At 29.0% G+C, this 21,336-nt stretch overlaps 1 protein-coding gene and 1 long non-coding RNA gene across 5 annotated transcripts in view; both read right to left on the bottom strand.

Annotated features, from left to right (window-relative positions):
- The window catches only part of LOC143248903 (uncharacterized), an 87,228-nt gene that overhangs the window by 19,608 nt on the left and 46,284 nt on the right, over window positions 1-21,336 (bottom strand). For all 4 annotated transcript variants that reach the window (XR_013027260.1, XR_013027258.1, XR_013027259.1 and 1 more), the window contains exon 5: window positions 246-319. Coding sequence is in view for 1 of the 4 variants with exons in the window: in XM_076497841.1 (XP_076353956.1) it covers window positions 269-319 (51 nt within the window). In the remaining 3 variants the exon portion in view is untranslated. The remainder of the gene's footprint in view (window positions 1-245; window positions 320-21,336) is intronic.
- On the bottom strand, window positions 5,185-20,685 carry LOC143248901 (uncharacterized). Its single transcript, XR_013027257.1, has 2 exons — window positions 13,999-20,685; window positions 5,185-13,352 (listed from the first exon to the last, which is right to left on the bottom strand). It is a non-coding gene; the product is annotated as an uncharacterized LOC143248901 (long non-coding RNA).

Here is a 21,336-nt window from a genome sequence, read left to right as displayed (position 1 = left end):
TTCTGCAGACAGCTATGTTGAACTGACTGCAATAATTATAGTTTCATGTTAAAAACACTGTGCATAACAATATGCATTCATTGTGGAGTTGTTTATTTTAAAATAACTATGTTTTTGCATCTTAATTTTATTATACCACTCGTAAACTCATTAAAGTCTAACATTATCATTATGAAAGCAAACTTCGATTCAGTTACATACTATTTTATTAGAACTGAGATTTAAATTGGCCAATAATAACATACCATGCATAGAGCCACTTTGTTCCTTAAAGTGACGTCTGGAATATGAATATTGGACCTGTTCCTCTGTAGCCTTTCTGTAATTACATAAACAAAACTGGTATGTATAATCCCTTTAATTTAAAAAAAATCAATAACACTGTAACTTACATTATCATTGTTATTGAAACTTCAACTATACTAAATACATTTATTTTTCTGTAAAAATACAAAAAAAATTATAATGAAATCAACAAAATTATAAGTTTAAACAGAAATATTTATCAAAACAGGATAATACTATATATAAAGTTTGGAAACAACTTTAAATGGTATTATCATTCTGAAAACCTTGTCAAAATGTTGTTAAATTAATAATAGTTCTCTTCATTACCCATTCATGCCATCTTCAAACTTTAATAAGGATAATATAATATACAAAGTGCCTTATTTTGTTCAAGTTATTAATTTGAAGACTGATTATGATAGATTGATTTTTCATATATGTAGATACATACTAATATCCATAGTCATACAGTTGATAAAGTTTTCCAAAATGAAAACTATGAATTTGTGGTAAATTGCATTGACAGAAACAGCATTAGAACTGAAAACTGTGTAATGTTAATATCAAATACAAATCATCCATAACATCTTAATAATGTGCGAGATGTTTGTACTAAAACGTTTAAATATTATTCCATAATCATACACAATATACTTTATATTACAACCAATTTGTAAATTAAATGTACCACACCATAAAAGCATTAACTAATAAACATAAAGTGACACAAATTAGAATTGTGTTTATTAAATAAAAACATACTTGAGATTTTTCAAAATTATGTTACAAATGAAATTTCTAATAAATCATTCAGATACCTTAAGAATGAAGGTCAGCTTCCAAAAATGTAGAAAAAGGTCAAAATTATTCAAATGCTTTAAGAAAAAAAAACAACCTGTGTTTTAATTATGTTTGTTTTTTGAATTTTGTGCAAAGCTACACAAGGGCTATCTGTGCTAGCTGTCCCTAATGTAGCAGTGTAAGACTAGAAGGAAGGCAGCTAGTCATCACTACCCACTGCCAACTCTTGGGCTACTCTTTTATCAACAAATAGTAGGATTGGCCATCACATTATAACACCCCATGGCTGAAAGGGCAAGCATGTTTGGTGCAATGGGGATTCGATCCCACAACCCTCAGATTACGAGTCGAACGCCTTAATATACCTGGCCATGTTTTAATGTAACTGCCTGACATTTCCACTGTTTAAGAAAATATAATGTCCCAAAAATAAAACTGGGTGATTTAATTGATTAATCAATTATCTATGAACAGTAATAACAATGATTAGTGTCACATAAACTGACAGTTATTAAAACTGGTACTCCTAATTTCTTAATAACTGATTAAACAAAATTTTGATTATACTAAACATAATCAGCTTTTCTGATTATTCCATCCAACTATCAAAATAATTACAATATTGCCATCAAACTTACTTGCCATGCTTGTATTTGTTGTGCTGAAGAAATCAAGACTATCTACCAATGTGACTAATTTTTAAATGTTTACTAGGGAAAAGGCATATCTAACACATGTTTTGTTCTCATTGTTGAACTCTTGACTAGAAGAATGGTGAATGTTTTGCAGCATCCACAACCATGTTTGTTTTGTGAGTTTGAGATTCACTGTAATAATGATACAAGGCTGCCACTTAGTAAATACCACTAATCACCAAGCTCTATTAAAAAATGAATGGGTTTTACAGCATAAAAGTTCAATTAAGTAATTAATTAATTTGAGCTTTCACAACAACATGAGATGAAGTAAGATTTTTAGTATGATACTTAGAGAGTCAGTTGTGTTGAAAATGATTCTCAGATATTACTATTCAGAACTAAATGAGAACGTGAATCTTTATTCATTCATTCAACATATGTATATGAATTTCTTATTCAATTCACAATTTCATACTTCTTTGAAACCTCTGGGAAAACTTTGCCCCTTCCCAGAAACTTTTTTTGCAGACACCCTGTGTCACATTGGTATTTAAACTATCTCTAAAATTAATATTGTTCAGTACAGATTAACCTAGTCCAATGATAAAAAAAAACAAAATCAGTATAATGGTACTTGTACATGATCTAAATGTATCCTTAAAATGCCCAGTTTCCAAAGGACCACAAGGTACAAATATACAATATATACTCAAGCAAATGATTTTATATAAAAACATTTGAAATATCTTCATTCTCAATGTATCATGCAAATTGTAATAAAATCAAATGTCACAAATATATAAATATATACACAGACACACACATTCATACAACACTTATTTCAAGCAACAAAAATTAAATTTATAATCACATCTAAGTTTTCAAATTCTTCAGCATATAATTTAACTTCTGTAACATAAAAGGTTTTTATTTCCAACATTATAAAATAACAATGGTATATAAGAATGTCAATGTGCTGTAAAGTTGCACATTCTGATGCAAATAACAACAAAATGTCATACCTACAAGTAAAAAACACAAGAAATTAATGGCTTTGGGTGATCACATATTTATTAAGAACAGTTTATGATTACCTTTTAGTTTATTAGAAAACATTTAATAAAATGTATTATAACAGTAACACATATTGGATAATCAACTCTTTCACTGTTGTTTATTTTTAAACACTATAACAACAAAAAGGTATATTTAATATTTCATTACTTATCACAACACTGAAATGGGTAAGCATTTGGAAGTTTAAAGATTTTTTTTTTATGGTTGTATAAAATCCCAAAGTGTTGCATAGTTAATATCACATTTTTCAAGGCTTAAACTAACATTATTTAGTGTTCCCTGTATGTAGAACCATGGTAGTGAAGAATTAATCATATTAAAAATTAGGTTTTTGAAATTTCACATTCTCAAGTTAACCAACAATTGAGATGAACCACTACATTTTCAAACTTCCAAGTTTTATTTAGAATGAAATGTCCTCTAGGAATTTCAGAAAAATTTTCTAAAATCAGAAAATTAAATGCTGAACAAAGGTTTGTGTTATATTTCAGTCATATTTTTAAAAAATTGTAGGTCAATGGAAAAACAAATTACCACAGATACAAACCCAGGGAGAAAAGTCAGAGAAAAAACAAAAAAAAGTACTATACATGTTTGTAATAACATTTCAATAAATTTGAACAATTTTCTCCAAAACTAAAAAAAACACAAAGATATTGATCTTGTTATATTGTTGTTTAATTTTCAAACCAAATTATTTATCTGCACTAACTTTTAACACTGTACATTTTCACTATTTACACATAATAATATAGTACACATTTCCAAAGAACAGAAAAAAATTCATAAATGTTCTTATTTCAATGTCATTTTCTTAATATTATGCATGAATATTTTATGAATTAACAATTTCAATTATTCAGTTAAGCAACAAGTTCTACTAACTGAAAGGAAGATAAAAGTCTATATACTTAAATATAATTCTCATACTATACTATACTATTACCCATCTGATCTCAATGCTTTTATTTACTAGAAATGAGTAACATGTAAATAGATTCAGTGTTGCACTGGTAAAGTGAAGACTCTTTATATGTTTAATTCTTATGCAAATTGGTAGAAGATTTTCATATGTTTAACCAGAAGTTCTTCACACAAACTACATAATCAGCAGAACCTCTATGTAAACGACACCATTCCACTTTGTTTTCTGAAACTTTTAACTCTAGAATCTTACATACACACTCACAAATGCAACAAACAAAAATATATTTAAATACATATCACAGTGTACGGGATTTTATACAGACCTAAATAACTAAGAAGCAGTATTTACCATAAAAGCACTTTAGAAGTAAGCTAAACAAAATTCCTTTTGGATTACAATAAAATAATAGAAAACAAATTTGAACAAAGTGGCAAGTACTGATAAAGTTTTCCTGTTATCGTGTTCACACTGCTGTAAGGCAGTAAATATTATACTATTTACAATGATTCATAGAATTAATATTTCTGTTTGTGCCACAGAGAAATATATTAAGTAAACCTTATATACATAAAAAATATTAATTTAACACATTTTGGAAGCCCTATTCTCATAGTATGTTCAACAACTGTACTTTTTGATATTTAATAATTAAAGAGTACACTTAATCATTTCCTGTGTAGCCTTTTCCAGACATTTTATAAAACCAAGAAATTAATGCATGGTCCTTATCAAAATAATTACATTTTCCAACTTTTCATAGAACTTGTGTAAGCACAAAAGTTAAAACACCAGAAGAAACTTCTACAAACTAAGTAAAAAACAAGTATATACCAAGTATGGAAGATTTGGAAATGAACCTAAATCTTTACATTTAAAAATGATGCCTGTAAAGTTTAATGAGCATCATTAAATGAAAAACCTGAAAAATATTAGGAGCTATGTGTTACATAACATGATCATTGTTAACTCTGTTAACTGTTTGTTGTTTGGAAGGTTTTTAAGGAAGCTATTCTATATTTATATATGCATAAAATATTGTTAATGCATAGGGTAAAAACATTATATACAATCTTTTAACTATTAGAGTGAACAGACTGGAAAACATGGTAGCTTTCTCAAAAACTTTAAAAAGTAAAAAATGAAGCCACACAATGCGAGATAACAGCAGAATTATAACCACTTTTCTTTTTTGTTAGAAACAAAAATTAAGCCTATTGAATACTGAAGTTTGAATGAGCACCAAAACTTTGTTACTAATTTTATAAGCTGTTTTTCAATACCTAATATGAACAAAATACAGAATAATTTTCCATTCATAAACATAGAAATAGGCAAGGTTCCATGATTTTAGATACCAAAATCAAAATATAAAAACTTTAAAACCTACACAATTCTTACAAAAAATTCACTTAAAAAATGTTAAACACACATTGTTAGGTTGTTCATGTTTGCTTTTCTTTTTTTTTCTTGAACTTTACAGATTTAATTAATTACTAGTTTCCAATCTTACTCTGATCAACATACTACATTAATGTCACATTCACTTCACTCTAGACTCCTACTAATATCTACATCTGTAAATTCCATTTCATAATCTACAACATTTAAGTTGAAGAAATAGAACAGTTCAGTAACAAATTTGGAACTATTGACTATCAGTTAATACCAAACGTTTACCTTAAATAAAGGTATAAGCAAATTATTTCACAACATAAAAATTAGTTACAGCAGGTTACAATTTGAATAAAATGTTCTCCTACTCTTCTATGAAATATAAACTTAATACAGATGTTGTCTGGCATTTAGACCAACAGTATTGGAAACAATTATGCACTACATAAACAATAAGTAAAGGTAACTAAATAGTGAACTTATTAACAATATAAAACATTTAAATAAATATTCAAAAGTGAATACATTTTACCATGAACTAGCATTTTTGAAGTAAGCCCTTTACGTCACACACCTTGCCCTCACATTCCAACAAAGTTATTTGGTCACTTTATGACCTTTCCAATTTGTAATGATTCACTCAAAATGGAATTATGAAAATTAATTACTACAGTATGATGATAAATAATAGTGTTATATATTAGTTTTTTACTTTTAATTTAATTAATATTTTATAATTTTGTCTACCAATTAAACTTATCAAATGTATGTAGGATAACACAGCCTCTTCAAATTGTTTGAATCTTTCTTGGTTTACACTGTTATTAAATTTAAAAATTCAGTAATTATTTTTAATTCTTTGATATTTTTTAATTTTTATAATATTTTAAACGTAATTTAGGAAATACTTAACTCTTTGTTTCAGGCCACTGAATAGCATTTTTATGAATACACTTATTTAACTACTCATTCTAATAGGAAAATTAATGTAATTGGTTATGAAAATATAAAGAATTAACAAAAAAAAAACACTTGTAGTATTTATCCTAGATTTATGTTTTGTTTTGAATGAAAGTTATGAAACCAATATTTGCATGCACAGTGAACATCACATTTAATACTTATATGAAGCTCTCCTCATCTCTTGTATTGAACCAAAACAACCAGTTTCTATTACCAAATTCATGAGAATGAGATGCATAACAAGTAAACATAGCTGGACATCACATATACCATTAGTTCAAATTACCATACTAACTACTGATAACAGTAAGAATACATTTATGTGCAAAATGAGAAAAGGTCCCATAAAAAAAGTCTTTCAATTAAAATATCAAAGCCATAATGCAATGAAATAAGTTCTACAATTAGTAATTTGTTGTAGCACACAGTACAATTACATATCACTCTTCAGAGTTATGTTCACTGGAAGCTATTTTTGAGATGACCAAGAAATAGGGAAGTCTCATGATGCCAGGCCAGTATAGGGGTACACAGTCTATCCAAACTTATCAACTACTGTTGTTATACATACATCATGGTACAGCAGAATATATCCTATTTGAATCCTGAATAAGCTTTGACATTGTAGCAGTATACACAGTTCTTTTCATCATTCTTCATTAACAACTTGATTACAGCATGTTTTTCAAAACAACTGTCACTCAGAATTTTACTTTGGAATTGCCTTACTATTCTGAAAGCATAAGATATCCAGATGGATGTTGATTTATCAACATGGTCACTCTCTAGCTAAATCCAACATACGGAGAAATATTTGAGTTCTTCCTAAAACCTTTGGGATATTAACAAAATGTAGTATTCAAGAATAAATTATTAATAAAGGTTGAAATAAGTACACTGTAATAAATAATTTATTATATTGATTCATATTTTATAAACACATAGATAAAAACTGTGGATTGTTATATTGAGATACATCATTCAAATTCATATTTTACACAAAATATTTTAAGCATTAAAAACATTAGAAACACTATCATAGCTTTTGTTTTGTTTAAAAATACTGTTTTGCACACAAAACATAACTAGATAAATGAAAGCAATATAAAAGGGCTAAGTAAATTTCAAAAGCTAATACATAAAGTGTTAATTGTGTTTCAATATATTGACTGGATAAAGTTTTTCATTATGACAGTGATCCCTTATTTAAAAATTGCTATATAAAATTAATATGTTTTTAAATATATTGATCCAAGAAAAACAAAAAGCTGCATTGATATACAACTGAGGTAGCACGATAATAAAACAGTAGTTTGGATTCCAGAGTTATGTAGAGTTTAAAGTCACATTTCTTTAATGAACAAATATATAATAAATCATTTGAACCACTTCTTTGAATAAATGTATTACCTGTAGATTTTCCATGATGAAAATCCAGTTTTATATATATATATAAAAGGAGGAAAGAAAATCTATGGTATTCCAACCTGTGTTATGTTTATTACCTATAAATGCATAGAGTTATATAAATATGGTCATGCAACATTTCAACTCTTTACTTAGTTCATCATTAAGCATAATAAAATAACATAAATCAGACACAAATAAAAATAAAAGATCAAAAAAATGTTCTAATAATGTTTAATTCTAGTTTCAAACTGTTGGTTACAGAAAGTCCATCTATAAAGCAAATCTCCTCTGTTCTAAATAAAAAATGTCTTAGATATTGAATTTATTTAAAACAACTTTTTCCAAAAAAAAAAAAGAATCTTCTGATTCACACATTTATAAATTCATGAAAATTAATTAATTAAAAAATGTTTTCAATTTTATATCCTTTCCTTCCCTGGTTCCATTTCTAGATCACCAATAGCACTGTTGGTTAATTTTACTGTTGTTCTTATTTCACATGGTAAGAGCATCCTTTGATCTTATATATTCTACTATGCCTACATTTTAGCATATTCTTGTGCCAACATTGACCAAAGCAGAGTTGTAGTGCTGCACAGCCATATTAATATTTATATGTAATAAACATATCACAAGTTGGAAAGGATAATGTTAGTTTTGTAACCATCACACTTCTTTTTCTTATAAAACAATTTTTCCACTACAAAACCTGTGGCTGATATATTAATATAGGTAACATACATTGTTGTATTTCTGTTCACAAGATTAATATGATTTTAAATTAAAAAATGTGGAATTAAGAATATTTTTATTAGAAAATATGCAGTTGTTCTAACCAATGAAAGTACCGGCAGGTTGTGATACAAAAATGCTTGTCTTAAATGGTACTTGTACTGTAGTAAAAATAAATATTCAATCAGGTAAAAATATGTATTTATATAATTTATTACATCTACTTGGTTTCTATACTTAATAAGCAATTAAAATATAGATTTAAAAAACATGACAAATAAATACCTCATAAAAAATATTCTCTCATATTATTATTATTATTATTATGGTGGTATTTGCATTTAAAAAAAATGTTTCTCATCTAAGAATTACAGTTCTATGTTTCAAACCAACTATAATCTAAATATATTGCCTTGAAATTTACTTAAGAAATAATTGTTCACAAAAACATAGTTATGGAAAATAAATATTTTTCCTCAGTTTAGTGATATTGCAATTAAATTTATTTGACAAAAAATATATAATTAAAAAAGGCACTCAAATTTAAAATACTGACATAAAATAAAAATACATCAACCAACCCATTTGATCTTCCAATCATCTATTTCTTTCATTTTTCCCCCAGAAGTTAGCATTTTCCAATGCCAAAAATGTATTTCTGATAGACACTTATCTACCTTCACAAAATAGCTTTTCTCAACTAGCACTATCCATACTGGCACAAATTTTTTTAAATGCAAACCACCAGTCTTCCACATCCTGCTTCTGCATATCCACAAGCAAATGACTATGCAGCAGCTCTCCATCAACAGGAGTGTGTCATCCCTCCTATTATAACTAATGCCCTCTTCACATCTGCACTTGTTAAGCACTACAAGATTGATCAGAAGACCTCCACCAAATACTACTGGAAGTGGAGAATGGAGGCTGAGTGAGAAATATGAGCAGAGATATCTATTGGAAATACCTTTTCTGCATAGGAAAATGCTAACTTACAACATTTTTCTTCCATTTGCAAAATAGCTAGAATCCAAAACTGAACTGGTGGAGGAATGATTAAAAAAGATCTACCTTCAGGAAGTGCCCAAAGAGAGCCAAAGAGGTGTAGAACAAAAAGAGAAAACATCACACATTAGCATGAGACTGCATCACATCTGATCTAAGTATACTCTTCACTCTTTTATGATAGTGTTGTAAGCATAAAAGGCAGAAAAATATGAAAGAATACCAGAATATGTATGACTGATAAATGTGACTCCTGGGTGTCAGGTGGTTAAGGTACAACAAACCATACTGGAAATTCAACCTCATCTTTCATACCAAAATTTGTATCCACTGGTACATATTCCCAACACAACTAACATCCACCAGGCATTAGGAATAGGGAAAGCCTCTGTGAGATGACATCTCCAGTCCAAAACCTAATGGCAATTGGTATGATACTTCCAGTCTGTAGTAGGCAGAAGATATCTGGTGGTACCATAAGCTGGAAAATATATACTACAACCAACTATAACCAATGCCAGATCTGCCAGAAAATGACATCCAGCAGATGGTTAGAAGGTCTGCAAACATAGGATATATTCCTAGTCTAAAACTGGTAGCAAGGGGCATGTGCCATCAAGTATGCAGTAGAAAGAGGGATACCATCCAGCATACATGTGAGAACTTAAGTTGAACCATCTCCAAACAACATCAGTCCTGATAGGAATACACCCAGAGGGTGGAAGGTAGGAGAAATGTCTCAGCCTGAGAAGCAAACTGGAATTAGAGAGATACATCTATGTATATTTATGACATGGCGAAGTGGTTCAACCAAAACCTAGTGGCACTTGGAATCTTACATCAGGTCTGTGGTACAAAAGACATCAAGCCATATACCCATGATACCAACTATGACTAGGCCATCTCCAACCAAAACCATATCAACTGGGAATGTTCATCCAGAGGATGGAAGGAAGAAAGAATGCAACAGTTGGAAAACAACCATTGGTCAGATATATGGATAGAAATATGGCAATGCTACAACTAAAACCTGGTGGTACTTGGAATACATCACATCCATGGTAGGAAGTACTATACACTAGAAACACCTTTAAAATGCCACCATCATACTTTAAACTAAGTGGTAAACTTCATCACTCAGGAGGACAGTTCTCAGTAGTCCACTAATCCAGTAGCTAAGAACTAGTATGTGGTAAGAAATACCATAGTCCACTTAAAGAAAGGGGAGGAAAATATAAACTTAAGAGGACTGTAGCACCAGAAATATCTTATTAGTGAAAAGGAGAGCTACCATACTGATGTAGTTTATCAATCAAAACCTGACAGAATTTGAAACTGTACACCAGATCTGCATTAGGAAAAATCTCAATATCATGGAACATCAGAGATAGGCAGCAATATCTTGTATGCTTTACTCATGTTAGTCCATGAGTATATGGTCTGGGATAAATGTATTTACGAAGCCAAAAAACACAACAGAACTACTAGCAGTCCTATAGAACACCTCATCTGTACATTGTGCATAACCCAAACTTTCTATGTAATTGTTTAGTCTTAGAAAACAATAAAATACACACAAAACCAATACCTGACAGTACCTGAATTTGCACACCAGGTTTACAGTAGGAAGACTACAACACAATTGACATAGAGCATGGTCACATGACAGACAGTGCAAATTTAAGATAAAAACAACAACAAAAAACCTTTTGCAGAGTTGGATCCACAAAACACTTACCAAAAAGGCCCTTGAAAAAGTAAGAAATGTTGGAAAAGAACAACCTTTTACAATATCAAATGCAAAAATTCAGTAGTACAACAGAAAACACAGACACATGTGTGATCAAAAACAAGCATGTCTATACAGTAACAATTCTCATCTAGAAGGGATTAGGAAGTGTAGGTATGAAGAGGATGTTGGTTACAACAAGAGTGTTTTCACACTCCTATTGATGAAGAGCTACTGCATGATCATTTGCATGCAGCTGTGCAAAAGCGAGAAGTGGAAGGCTAGTGCAGAGAAAAGTTATTTTGTGAAAGAAGGTAAGATATCACATCAGAACAATGTTTATTTTACCACCTTCACATAAAACATAAAGGTAAAATATTTTTCATTTCTTTTGCAGTCTCAGTATATTGTGAAAAGTATACTTTAATATTAATACATTTTTCAGACATGGTGTTCACAGATGAATTTCTTCAGTTGTCAATATAAACAAACACTTTCATATAGTATTACATAATACATAATTTTGTCAGTTTTGTTTTCCAAGGCTACCTTTCTTATATAATTACACTGAAATAAAACAAATCATATTTTAATAAATTTGTCATTAAAAACAATTCACACAACTTTTCACAAAGTATCTTTCAAAAGTAAACTTTAACTGAAACATAGCAACATTTCACCCTTAAAAGTAGTTTTTGTTGACCTGGTGATGCAATTTAACAAATTTAACCTTTTGTTTATATATAAGGTTGTAATCAATATTTTTATTTCCCAATAAAAAATTACTTTTTTAATATTTAAACACATTCAACTATTAAAATAAAATGAACAACTTGCATTATCCACTCACCTATTTATGTATGGTAATTCTTGTGCAATAAAATACATTGTCTTCATATAACTGAAACTAGTCAGATCATCATCTTTATCTAAATGACATCTCATTTTTTACAAATCTTGTTTATCAGATAGTAGCTCATTGTTAAACTGAAGATGACCTAGGAAGGTTGAAACACTGTTCTCTGTCTATCAATAAAAGTGTGAATATCCACAACAGCTGTTCTGATATACATTTTTAGCACAAAAGCACTTTAAAGAGTTTATTTTTATTCCTACTCACTAAATTTGGAAATATGAAGGATTTTATCTCACACTGGTATGGCAGCTGTTGTTTTCTTACCACCACAACAATCTTTACTTCCACAAACTGGTTCTATCGATGATTGTATATTTATAAAAGCTGTAACACTAACTGTTTCACATACTTTAGTGGAAAGCACTGAAAGAAGTGTGTATAAGTAAGTTTAACTAGTGTACAAAACAACTTCCACCTTTTTATGGTTAACTTTTCACTAGGTGAGATACGGGCACCAAACTAGTTTTGACCAAAGAAAATAAAAAATAATATTACACTGAGTTGAAAAATTTACACATATTTATCATATAATGTTATTACATTACATTGGCTATTAGCAATTTAATTACTAAATAGTTACAAATTGGAAATGAAAATTGTAACATTTTGGCTTAAAATTTATACAATACTTCTCTAAAGTACATATTTTTTCTTATACATTTGGATAACTCAGATCTTTTAACTTCCAGCTGTCCACCTGCAGTTGTTTTATACTGTAAATTGTTTTACCAGCTACTGCCACTGGCATTTGTCCTAGATTTGTAAAAAAAATGATTACAATAAGACAAGGAATAGGCTCTGTTTCTGCAACTTTTATAACCAGTATTTATTTCACATACCAGAATCAGTTACAAACATTACTTGTTCAGATTACCAAAATTATATTTATACAACATACACACTACACTCTTTTAAGATATGTATTGAACAACATATAACTTCAATTACATTTTTACTAAAATATATCTTTTGAAAGTGTCACATCAGTTGATACACATATTCCTTTCTATTTTAATAAAGTTCACTTACTCATGAATCAAACTTTGTTCCACAGCTGAAGCCAGTTCAGACAACTCTTTGGCTAATTTGGCTGGCTCAATAACCACTCAAGTTTTGGTCAATTGGTTAAATATGATCATTTATATAACTCATTTACAGCATGGGATATTTATGAAGGAGTTTCCATTCCACTATAAGTATAAGTTTTACATCAAATACTTACCTCATAACTGTTGCATACAGTAAGTATATCATGTGAAGCTCGGCTCATTAACTTATTTACTTTAATACAACTTTACTTGAAGCTTTCATCATACAAAACACCAATTTAGTTCACATTAATGTATAGGATTATAAAGTTCATTAATAAATTGAGCCACCTACTCTTGCTTCATTTACAGGTCAATGTTAGTGTATGTTCTTCCAATCTGAAGAGCTAAGAACACAATTGATGATTCACTCTTCCAGTTAAGCCTGTCATGTTGAATAAATATTCTTTATAAAATACACCCACATTATTTATATGGACATTTATTTTAGAAACTCAGAGCAAAATAAAGTCTAAAGGAATACACAATACAGAAGATGATTAATTTTGATGCACAAGTAATATCAGCAAACACCCAACTTACATTTACCCAAATTCTTCATGAATACATATTTTAGGTCTTGCAGTTTATTAAAATTAGATGTAATAAATAATAAAAAATACCAAAAATGAAGAAATATTTTATTCCTCCTTTGTTTAAAATTGCCAAAAACCTTTATTATGAAATATCAACAAAGTGTTATGCCTGTCTACACAACATTTCCTCTCCATATAAGAAAAATGATTCCTACTTAGATATTCTTCATTGGGTAAAAGAATTCTTGTACTTATCAGAATGCTTTAATTAAACAAATCTTTAACTAATTACTTATTAAGTTCTTCATTAGATATTTTCTTATATATCTAGTCACTTGGCTTATTAAACCCACAATAATTATTCTTTAATACACAGTCAACAGGATAAAGATTTTAATTTTTATATTTTTTTTATCAGAAAATTACATCACATTATTCACTCACCTGACTAAGGTTAATGAATTACAAATTTATCAAACTTTCTAAATAGCATACCTTTTTGTTTATTTGTTTGTTTTTAATCTCGTGCAAAACTACACGAGGGCTATCTGTGCTAGCCGACCTTAATTTAGGAGTGTAAGACTAGAGGGAAGGCAGTTAGTCATCACCATCCACCGCCAACTCTTGGACTACTCTTTTACCAACAAACAGTGGGATTGACCATCACATTATAATGCCACCATGGCTGAAAGGGCGAGCATGTTTGATGCAACGGGGAAGCAAACCCACGACCCTTGGATTACAAGTCACACGCCTTAACCCACTTGGCCATGCTGGGCCCGAAACATTCTGGTATCTTTAATGTTCAAACATGATGAAACCTTTGGAATAAAATATATGCAACTGTTAGAGTTACCACTGTTATTAACATATAGAATAACTAAAAATTAATGATTCATCATTATTACTACATTATACTTAAAAGCCAAAATTAATACTTTTAAACTAGTAATAAGTATTCATCATAACAAATATGCTTACCTATATTTCAATACAGTCCTTTCTACATAATACAAGTAAAATTCACTTGAAGTTTAATATTTACAAGGCATTTCTTCATTCTTAATCTATACTTGGTTTACCTAGGAAATCAGTAACACTTTTGATTCAAATCCATATTTTCTTTCTTAATGTTATCAAAAATTTTCTATTCTTTTACTCAGGACAACTTATTTTCTCATCATGAAGCTAAGCAATTCAGTCTTCCTTTCAGTTTAGAAAAGGTTTTCCCAAAATCAAACAACTTCATCAGTTTCTCTATGGCCACTATTAATTACTTAACTCTTTATTAAGAGATCTACCTTCCAGTAAAGGAAAACTTTCATTACTATAACCTTCTTTTTCCAACATCAAAATGAAGTCAATTATTTGAAGTTAGAAATACCACCAGCATTTCTTGTAATAAACTTAAAAGTAAATATTTTTTATAAAATTCTCCTTTATCAATCATTTAACTGTACTATCTTAAAAAAATAGAACAATAGTAATGCACATGTATAAGAAACTGGTACAATACTTTTTATTACAGTGTATCTAATTTGCAACATAGAGAATTAAAAACATTTTCTAGAATATCTATTTTCACTTTACCCTTGTTTTTGATCATAGCAAACTATTTTTTTTAAATAACCTGCTATTTAATGACAATCCACTCCCTCATCTTCCAAAGACAGATTATGAAGGTGACAACTCACCCACTCTACTACTTGTCAGTATACTTCTGTGAAAGAATCTGCCAGGATAGATGATTTGAATAAAAACATAACTGCTTGTCTTGATATTATAAACTTGCAATAGAACTAATTATTTACAAAATCATATTTCTTCTAGGTTTGACATCCTTGGTTGGTTATTTTTACTCACAACAACTTATATCAAATAGCTTAATTCACAGAAAACAAATTTTATAAGTTACTGTCAAATATACTTCTTCAAATTGAACTGTTTGCTTTTGCTCTTAAAATGATGTGTGCTTCTTTTACAGTAACACTTCCCTAAAACTGAGTTTATCGGATGTAACAAGTAACCTCACATTTTCTTTTATTTTGTTTCCCTCACCTTTCAAAAACTGATAAAATTTCTAAGCCATTGGTTGAGTTTGTCTTGTTGTTCAATGATTATATAGGTCTGTTTTAACTCATCAATGTCCTTATATATTTTGTATATATAGTTTCTTTTTGCATGTAATTAGTCTATTATAGTCTGTTCTCTTCATTAAACTACTCTAATCATGCCATATAATAAATGCTGTATAAAGTATAAGTAATGTTTTGTATATTTTACTTACTTCTGATGTCTCTAATGGTACACACAGATGAAATTAATCTTCACCTGTCTCTATTGTATCTTCAAATGTCATTCATTATTTCCCACATATTAGAAACACTGAACTGTGTATCATAAAAATATACTTGGTTTTTCTATTTTTATAACACAAGTTGATTTAACATTGTTTCCAATGACATTTCATCTAATTCACTAAAGTTTATTAGTCTAACCTCATTAAATGATTACCCCTCAGTCTATTTGATTCATGCTGACACCATAATTGTGCCTCAAAAGTTAATACTTATAATTACTAAGATTATAAAACCCAACAATCTGTGTTATACTAATGTAACAGACATTTATTGTCACTATTCTCATTATTATTTTTCTGCATTTTCATACCTGATCATTTTGCTCAAAATAAACACTAAGCTTAGTAAAACTATTTTCTTAATTAAGTATTATCCCAAAATCAGTTTGTTTCTTCATTGTTAAGCACAAAATTATATGACTATTTGCACTATAAACTACCACAAGTATCACAACCTAATTTTAAGTATCATAAACACACAGATTTACTGCTGAAACACAAGGATATTCAAAAATCAGTAAAAACCTTTTTTTCCTACGTTAATGTTTTGTTTAAATTTGTGTTGGTTAGTTTTGAGAAGTGTATTAAACCATGATTCTGAAAGTTGAAGATAAACTAGTTCTTTTTCAATATTCAGAGAAATTTCTAGTTATGAACACTAACTATATTGTAAATTTATTTACTGATAAACATTTGGTATTAGACATACTATAAATAATATCAACTAATCTTGCACATCAAATTATCACATTTCTGAGGTTTTGGTTCTGTAAAAATACAGAGAATTAGGGGTAAGTATTTCATTTCTCTGTCAATAAAAAAATGACAGATGGTTGTTTCAGCACAAAATTAAAAAAAGGACTATGCAAGTTTCATCCACCAAGGAGAAATAAACTGGCTTTTGATGTTGAATGTGTGTAAACTTGCTTTTAACAAACCAATGGATGATAGTTTATACTGAATGTATTTTTTTTAATTTATCACCTTAACTTTTTTCTAAGTACACATATTAAACTATTCATCTGTGTATGTAATACAAAAAATAATACAACTTAATCAGGGTCTCTGACTTCCACTGGTGGCTATTTTTACATCACATGTAAATTTTATCATTATGTCTTGTTCTTGCAAAGTGCAAATAACAGAGTAATTTTATATTTATTATAATATTATTTCCTGCTTTTTTTTTTCTTTTTGTTTGCTATTACACCTAATAATTGTACTGCTTCCAAGGAATTAAGAAAGAAAGCACAGTAGAATATGATATGTCAATCACCCTACATCTACCATGTCCTGTGTCAACAATGTCTTTTGCCCAATACCTGGGTTCATTAGGTCAGCTGAGACATGACACAGTTGTGGTCCAGGCCCAACTCACATCATCAAATTCCATTAATAGCAACTATTGTGGTTTGGAATATATTAAGTGAACTGCAATTACTGGCAACTTTATTTATGAATCAAATTTACTGGGTAAGAATTAATAACATTAATATTTATTATATTGCCTGCAGTGTGTTCTCTATACATTCACATATGGTACTCCTACATATATTATTAGTATGTTTAAGCCTTCATTTAATCATCAGTCTCACTAAAGTTTCCCATGTGCAAATAGTTGGCATGGAAAGTGTACACTGTACAACTAGTTGATATAAACAAAGCACAGTATTTCTTTATTAATACTACATGTGTATATATTTTAAATAGTAAATCAGTTAACCTGATGTCCTTTGAAAAGTCAAAACAATTGATAAAAGTACAAAAACTGTTGAATTTAGTATGCAACTCATTATTTTGCAATAACTGAAGTATTTCTTGAATTCTAATTAAATAAACTGTAATTAATGTGTGTTAAAGCAGTTTTGCTCAGTCATGCTTTTTATTAATTATAAATATTTTTTATAACTGTCTAACTACTATTTAACTGAAACAGAAAAACAAAATGTTGCCTAGAAATGTAAAGTTATTTTTGTTCAAATTTACAACAGCATCACTCTCAATCTGACCATTACTAATTCCATAAGTTTATACCTAAAAGCAATACTAGTTATATTTACTTAAATGAAACAGTTTCTGACAGTTACTCACTTTAGGAACTGAATATGCTAACTGACTGTGTGAAGAATTCAGAGCTTACTATTATACACATTTTTATTAACAGAATACAAATACATCATATTAAAGTTGATAACTACATTTTTCTTAACAGTATGATTGGTAGTAAAGTTACTAACAGAATGGTATTTACAGTTTCCACAAATATTCGTCACTATTAATAAGGTTATGTTACTGACACCAAGAGTTGAGTGTTAGTCAACATTCAGTACTGAACACACATACAATTAAAGCAGTAAATGATGATTGACTAATTACATATTCAGAACTGAGAGAACAGTAATAAATGCTGTGTCAAAGTTCTGTTTCTTATGAAGTCAGTAAATTGATGATGGATGTTAAAAAAAAAAAGATTTAAAATAATGTTCAAATACAGAAGTGTTTTGTATGGAGATATTTCAAAATTTCTAGATAAAAATATTTTGATTAAAGTACTTGAGATAAAAGGTTTTCAAGGAGTTTCCAGAATATATCTTTCCTTAACAAAATTATCTTCTCAGGTTTGCTTCTATTGATTTACTAAACAAATACTCCTTAGACATGATGGCACATAATTATTCTGCCATTTTTTATACATTTGTATTGATTCTAAATAACTTATATTTCTACCATGAGTAAAAAAATGTCAGCACCATGAGTTTTCAAGAACTCCAAATCTAAAATTTGTGTGTGTATATATTTCAAGCTATAGAAAAGGTGTGCACACGTTGAATATTTTTTACTTCATAAATATTGCAATGGAAACTAAAATACTGCTCCTAACTTCCCTTTACAAATTCTTTAAAATATGTCAAATTTTCTATGTTTATACTTAATATGGATGATCTAGTAATTATGTGAACTGAATTAATAACAAACATTTTATCCAATCTATTCTTTAATGAATATTTTCTCCACAGTTTTAATATATCAATTGCTTTACATATCCATTCTGATATTTTAACTTTATATCTACTGCATTTAGAAACTTTTTTCTTCAACATTTTTATATTTATGTAATTATGAAATAATGTGTATGAGATTACATGATAAACTTTGTTGTATCAAGTGTGAAGGTACAGCAAAAGAGAAGGTGCTATAAGAACACAAAGTTAGATCAACATCTTTGGAAATAAAAACGATTGAGATAATTTTCATGGCTTTAGAATTATCTTCTTCAAAAGCTATGTTTATATCACTAACTCCTGTAACTATTTTTAATTCTTTAAATTAATCTACATCTCATATCATTTATTCTATAACTATGCCTAGCATCTTACCTCTCTCAATTTGTTTATGAGAACTATACAAAAGTTTGAAAGCAATGGTGATGGTTGTAATATTAGGAATAGGCCCTTCTTCCAACTTCTGTTATAAAATGTTTAACCATATTTAGATGTAGCTCTATAAGACATACACAAATGGCACCTATAACTTCAGTTGTTTTATCTTTTATACTACCTTTTCGTTATTTCACTTCCACATTGGTAGAACTTTTGTTTACAACATGTAGCAGTTAATTATTTCAGTAATAAGCTTGACAACTTAATATGCCAAAAATATTTTGTGTAAATGCACATTACAGATTCAAACATAAGTTATTTAAACCATCTGAAATTTTGTGCTTTCAGTTTTGGTTTGTGTTTTAATGAATGCTCCTAAAAAGGTGTAAAAATGTTGAAAGTTTAATTAAATAAAAATAATATTTTGGTGTTACAAGATCATTTATTCCTAGTATTAATATTACTCTTTCGTACAATTCAGTTAATTATTACTTAACTCATTCAATATCTAATTGCCTATACATGTATAGGAAGTTCTTGCTCAGGGAAGACAGCATCTTCAAAGGATTCTTACATTTATTTGGCAAGTACTAGCTTCTAAAAGCTAACGCTAATATCAAAATATCTTCAAACACCAGCAAAGTTAATTTTGAGTGCATGTAGTTCTTTTTGAACTTCTTCACTGTACAAATGTTAATACCCTTTTTTTTTGGTAATTTTATTATAATGGTGTAGATTTTGCTGCAATGTTTCAAAGCTACTAAAGAGTGTTCTTTATGATCTTATGGAAAAATTCTTTGCTCTGTAATGCCATATTGGTCTTTTGGTAGCAGTCAATCATTTTTACATCCAGCACTCTAAGTTGTGTAATTTATTCACCTTGATATATGTAAAAACAGTACACACACACTTTACAGGCATCCACTATTTAAAACATATTTTGGGTAAGTATTGGAACTTCTCTAACATTCACTGCTTTGAATCTTCTGGGAAGGTAGTGTGTGTTGTCTTTTGTAGAAATGAAAGAGTAGTTGATCCTTATCTTCATAAGCAGCTGCAGAAGTAAATCATTAAAGCCAAAGAAGCCCCAGGATTTGACCCAAAACTTATAATGAAAGCAAAGAATTATACTCAAGATACATGATACAAATTTGTTGTGTGATCTACATAATTAATATATAAGCACTAGAAAACTTGAGGATTCCTCTACATTGTAATGTTTAAATAGCTACAGTAACTGTATCTTTGCAGAGATAATAAAAAAAGTTGATCATACAAACACTGGAGTCTTTTATCTCACACTGGCACTAAAGCTGTTGTTTTACTACCATCAGCTTGTAGAACTAAAGATGATTATAATGATCATCATATATTTATAAAAGACATAATACAAACTCTTTAACATACTTCAGTATATTACTGAAAAGCTACACGTGATTATAATTACACAATAAAAATGCTTTGTATCAACTACTTTTACAAGTAGTTTTCATCTAAATACTAAAACGAGTTATAGCTCCACATGTTCAGCTTTAACTCATGGCATTCATATGAAAAAATACACATACAACAGTTAAAAATGTCCAATATTAGTGTTTTACACAAAACAAATATTCAGTCTCAACTTTGTTTTCATATATATGTGTATATAATAATTTCAAGTAATATACTAAATGCAGCATTCTATTTTAAGATTCAGTCAGTTATTACTTCAAGAACACTTATACTTACTTCATTTCCATAGTTCCTTAGCTACCTGAGAACTGGATAGACTGGCTGAGATTTTTCAACTAACTTGATTTGTCTTATTACTGTTAAACTGTGTTCTAGATTAGCTAACTGGTAAAAAATCAATTAGTCCAGTTGAGAATAAACGTTACATTTCATTCTTCTAACATTAAGTTTCTTTGCACACTAGACTGGGAATACTGGCTTTGTAGTCCTTAGATAACACAAGCAGCAAAGTGTATGGCAATAAATTACTTACTAATAAAAATTATAATGTTTACATTTTTTAACTTTACAGAGGAAAATGCTGGAAATTCTTTGATTTTAGGAAGTTAATAACACTTAAGAACTTTTATTCTTTCAATA

The sequence above is a fragment of the Tachypleus tridentatus genome, chromosome 4 (genome assembly GCF_004210375.1).
Source record: "Tachypleus tridentatus isolate NWPU-2018 chromosome 4, ASM421037v1, whole genome shotgun sequence".
Classification (NCBI taxonomy): Eukaryota; Metazoa; Arthropoda; class Merostomata; order Xiphosura; family Limulidae; genus Tachypleus; species Tachypleus tridentatus.
Note: the sequence above shows the minus strand (reverse complement) of the source record. Positions and strands in the feature narration are given on the sequence as shown.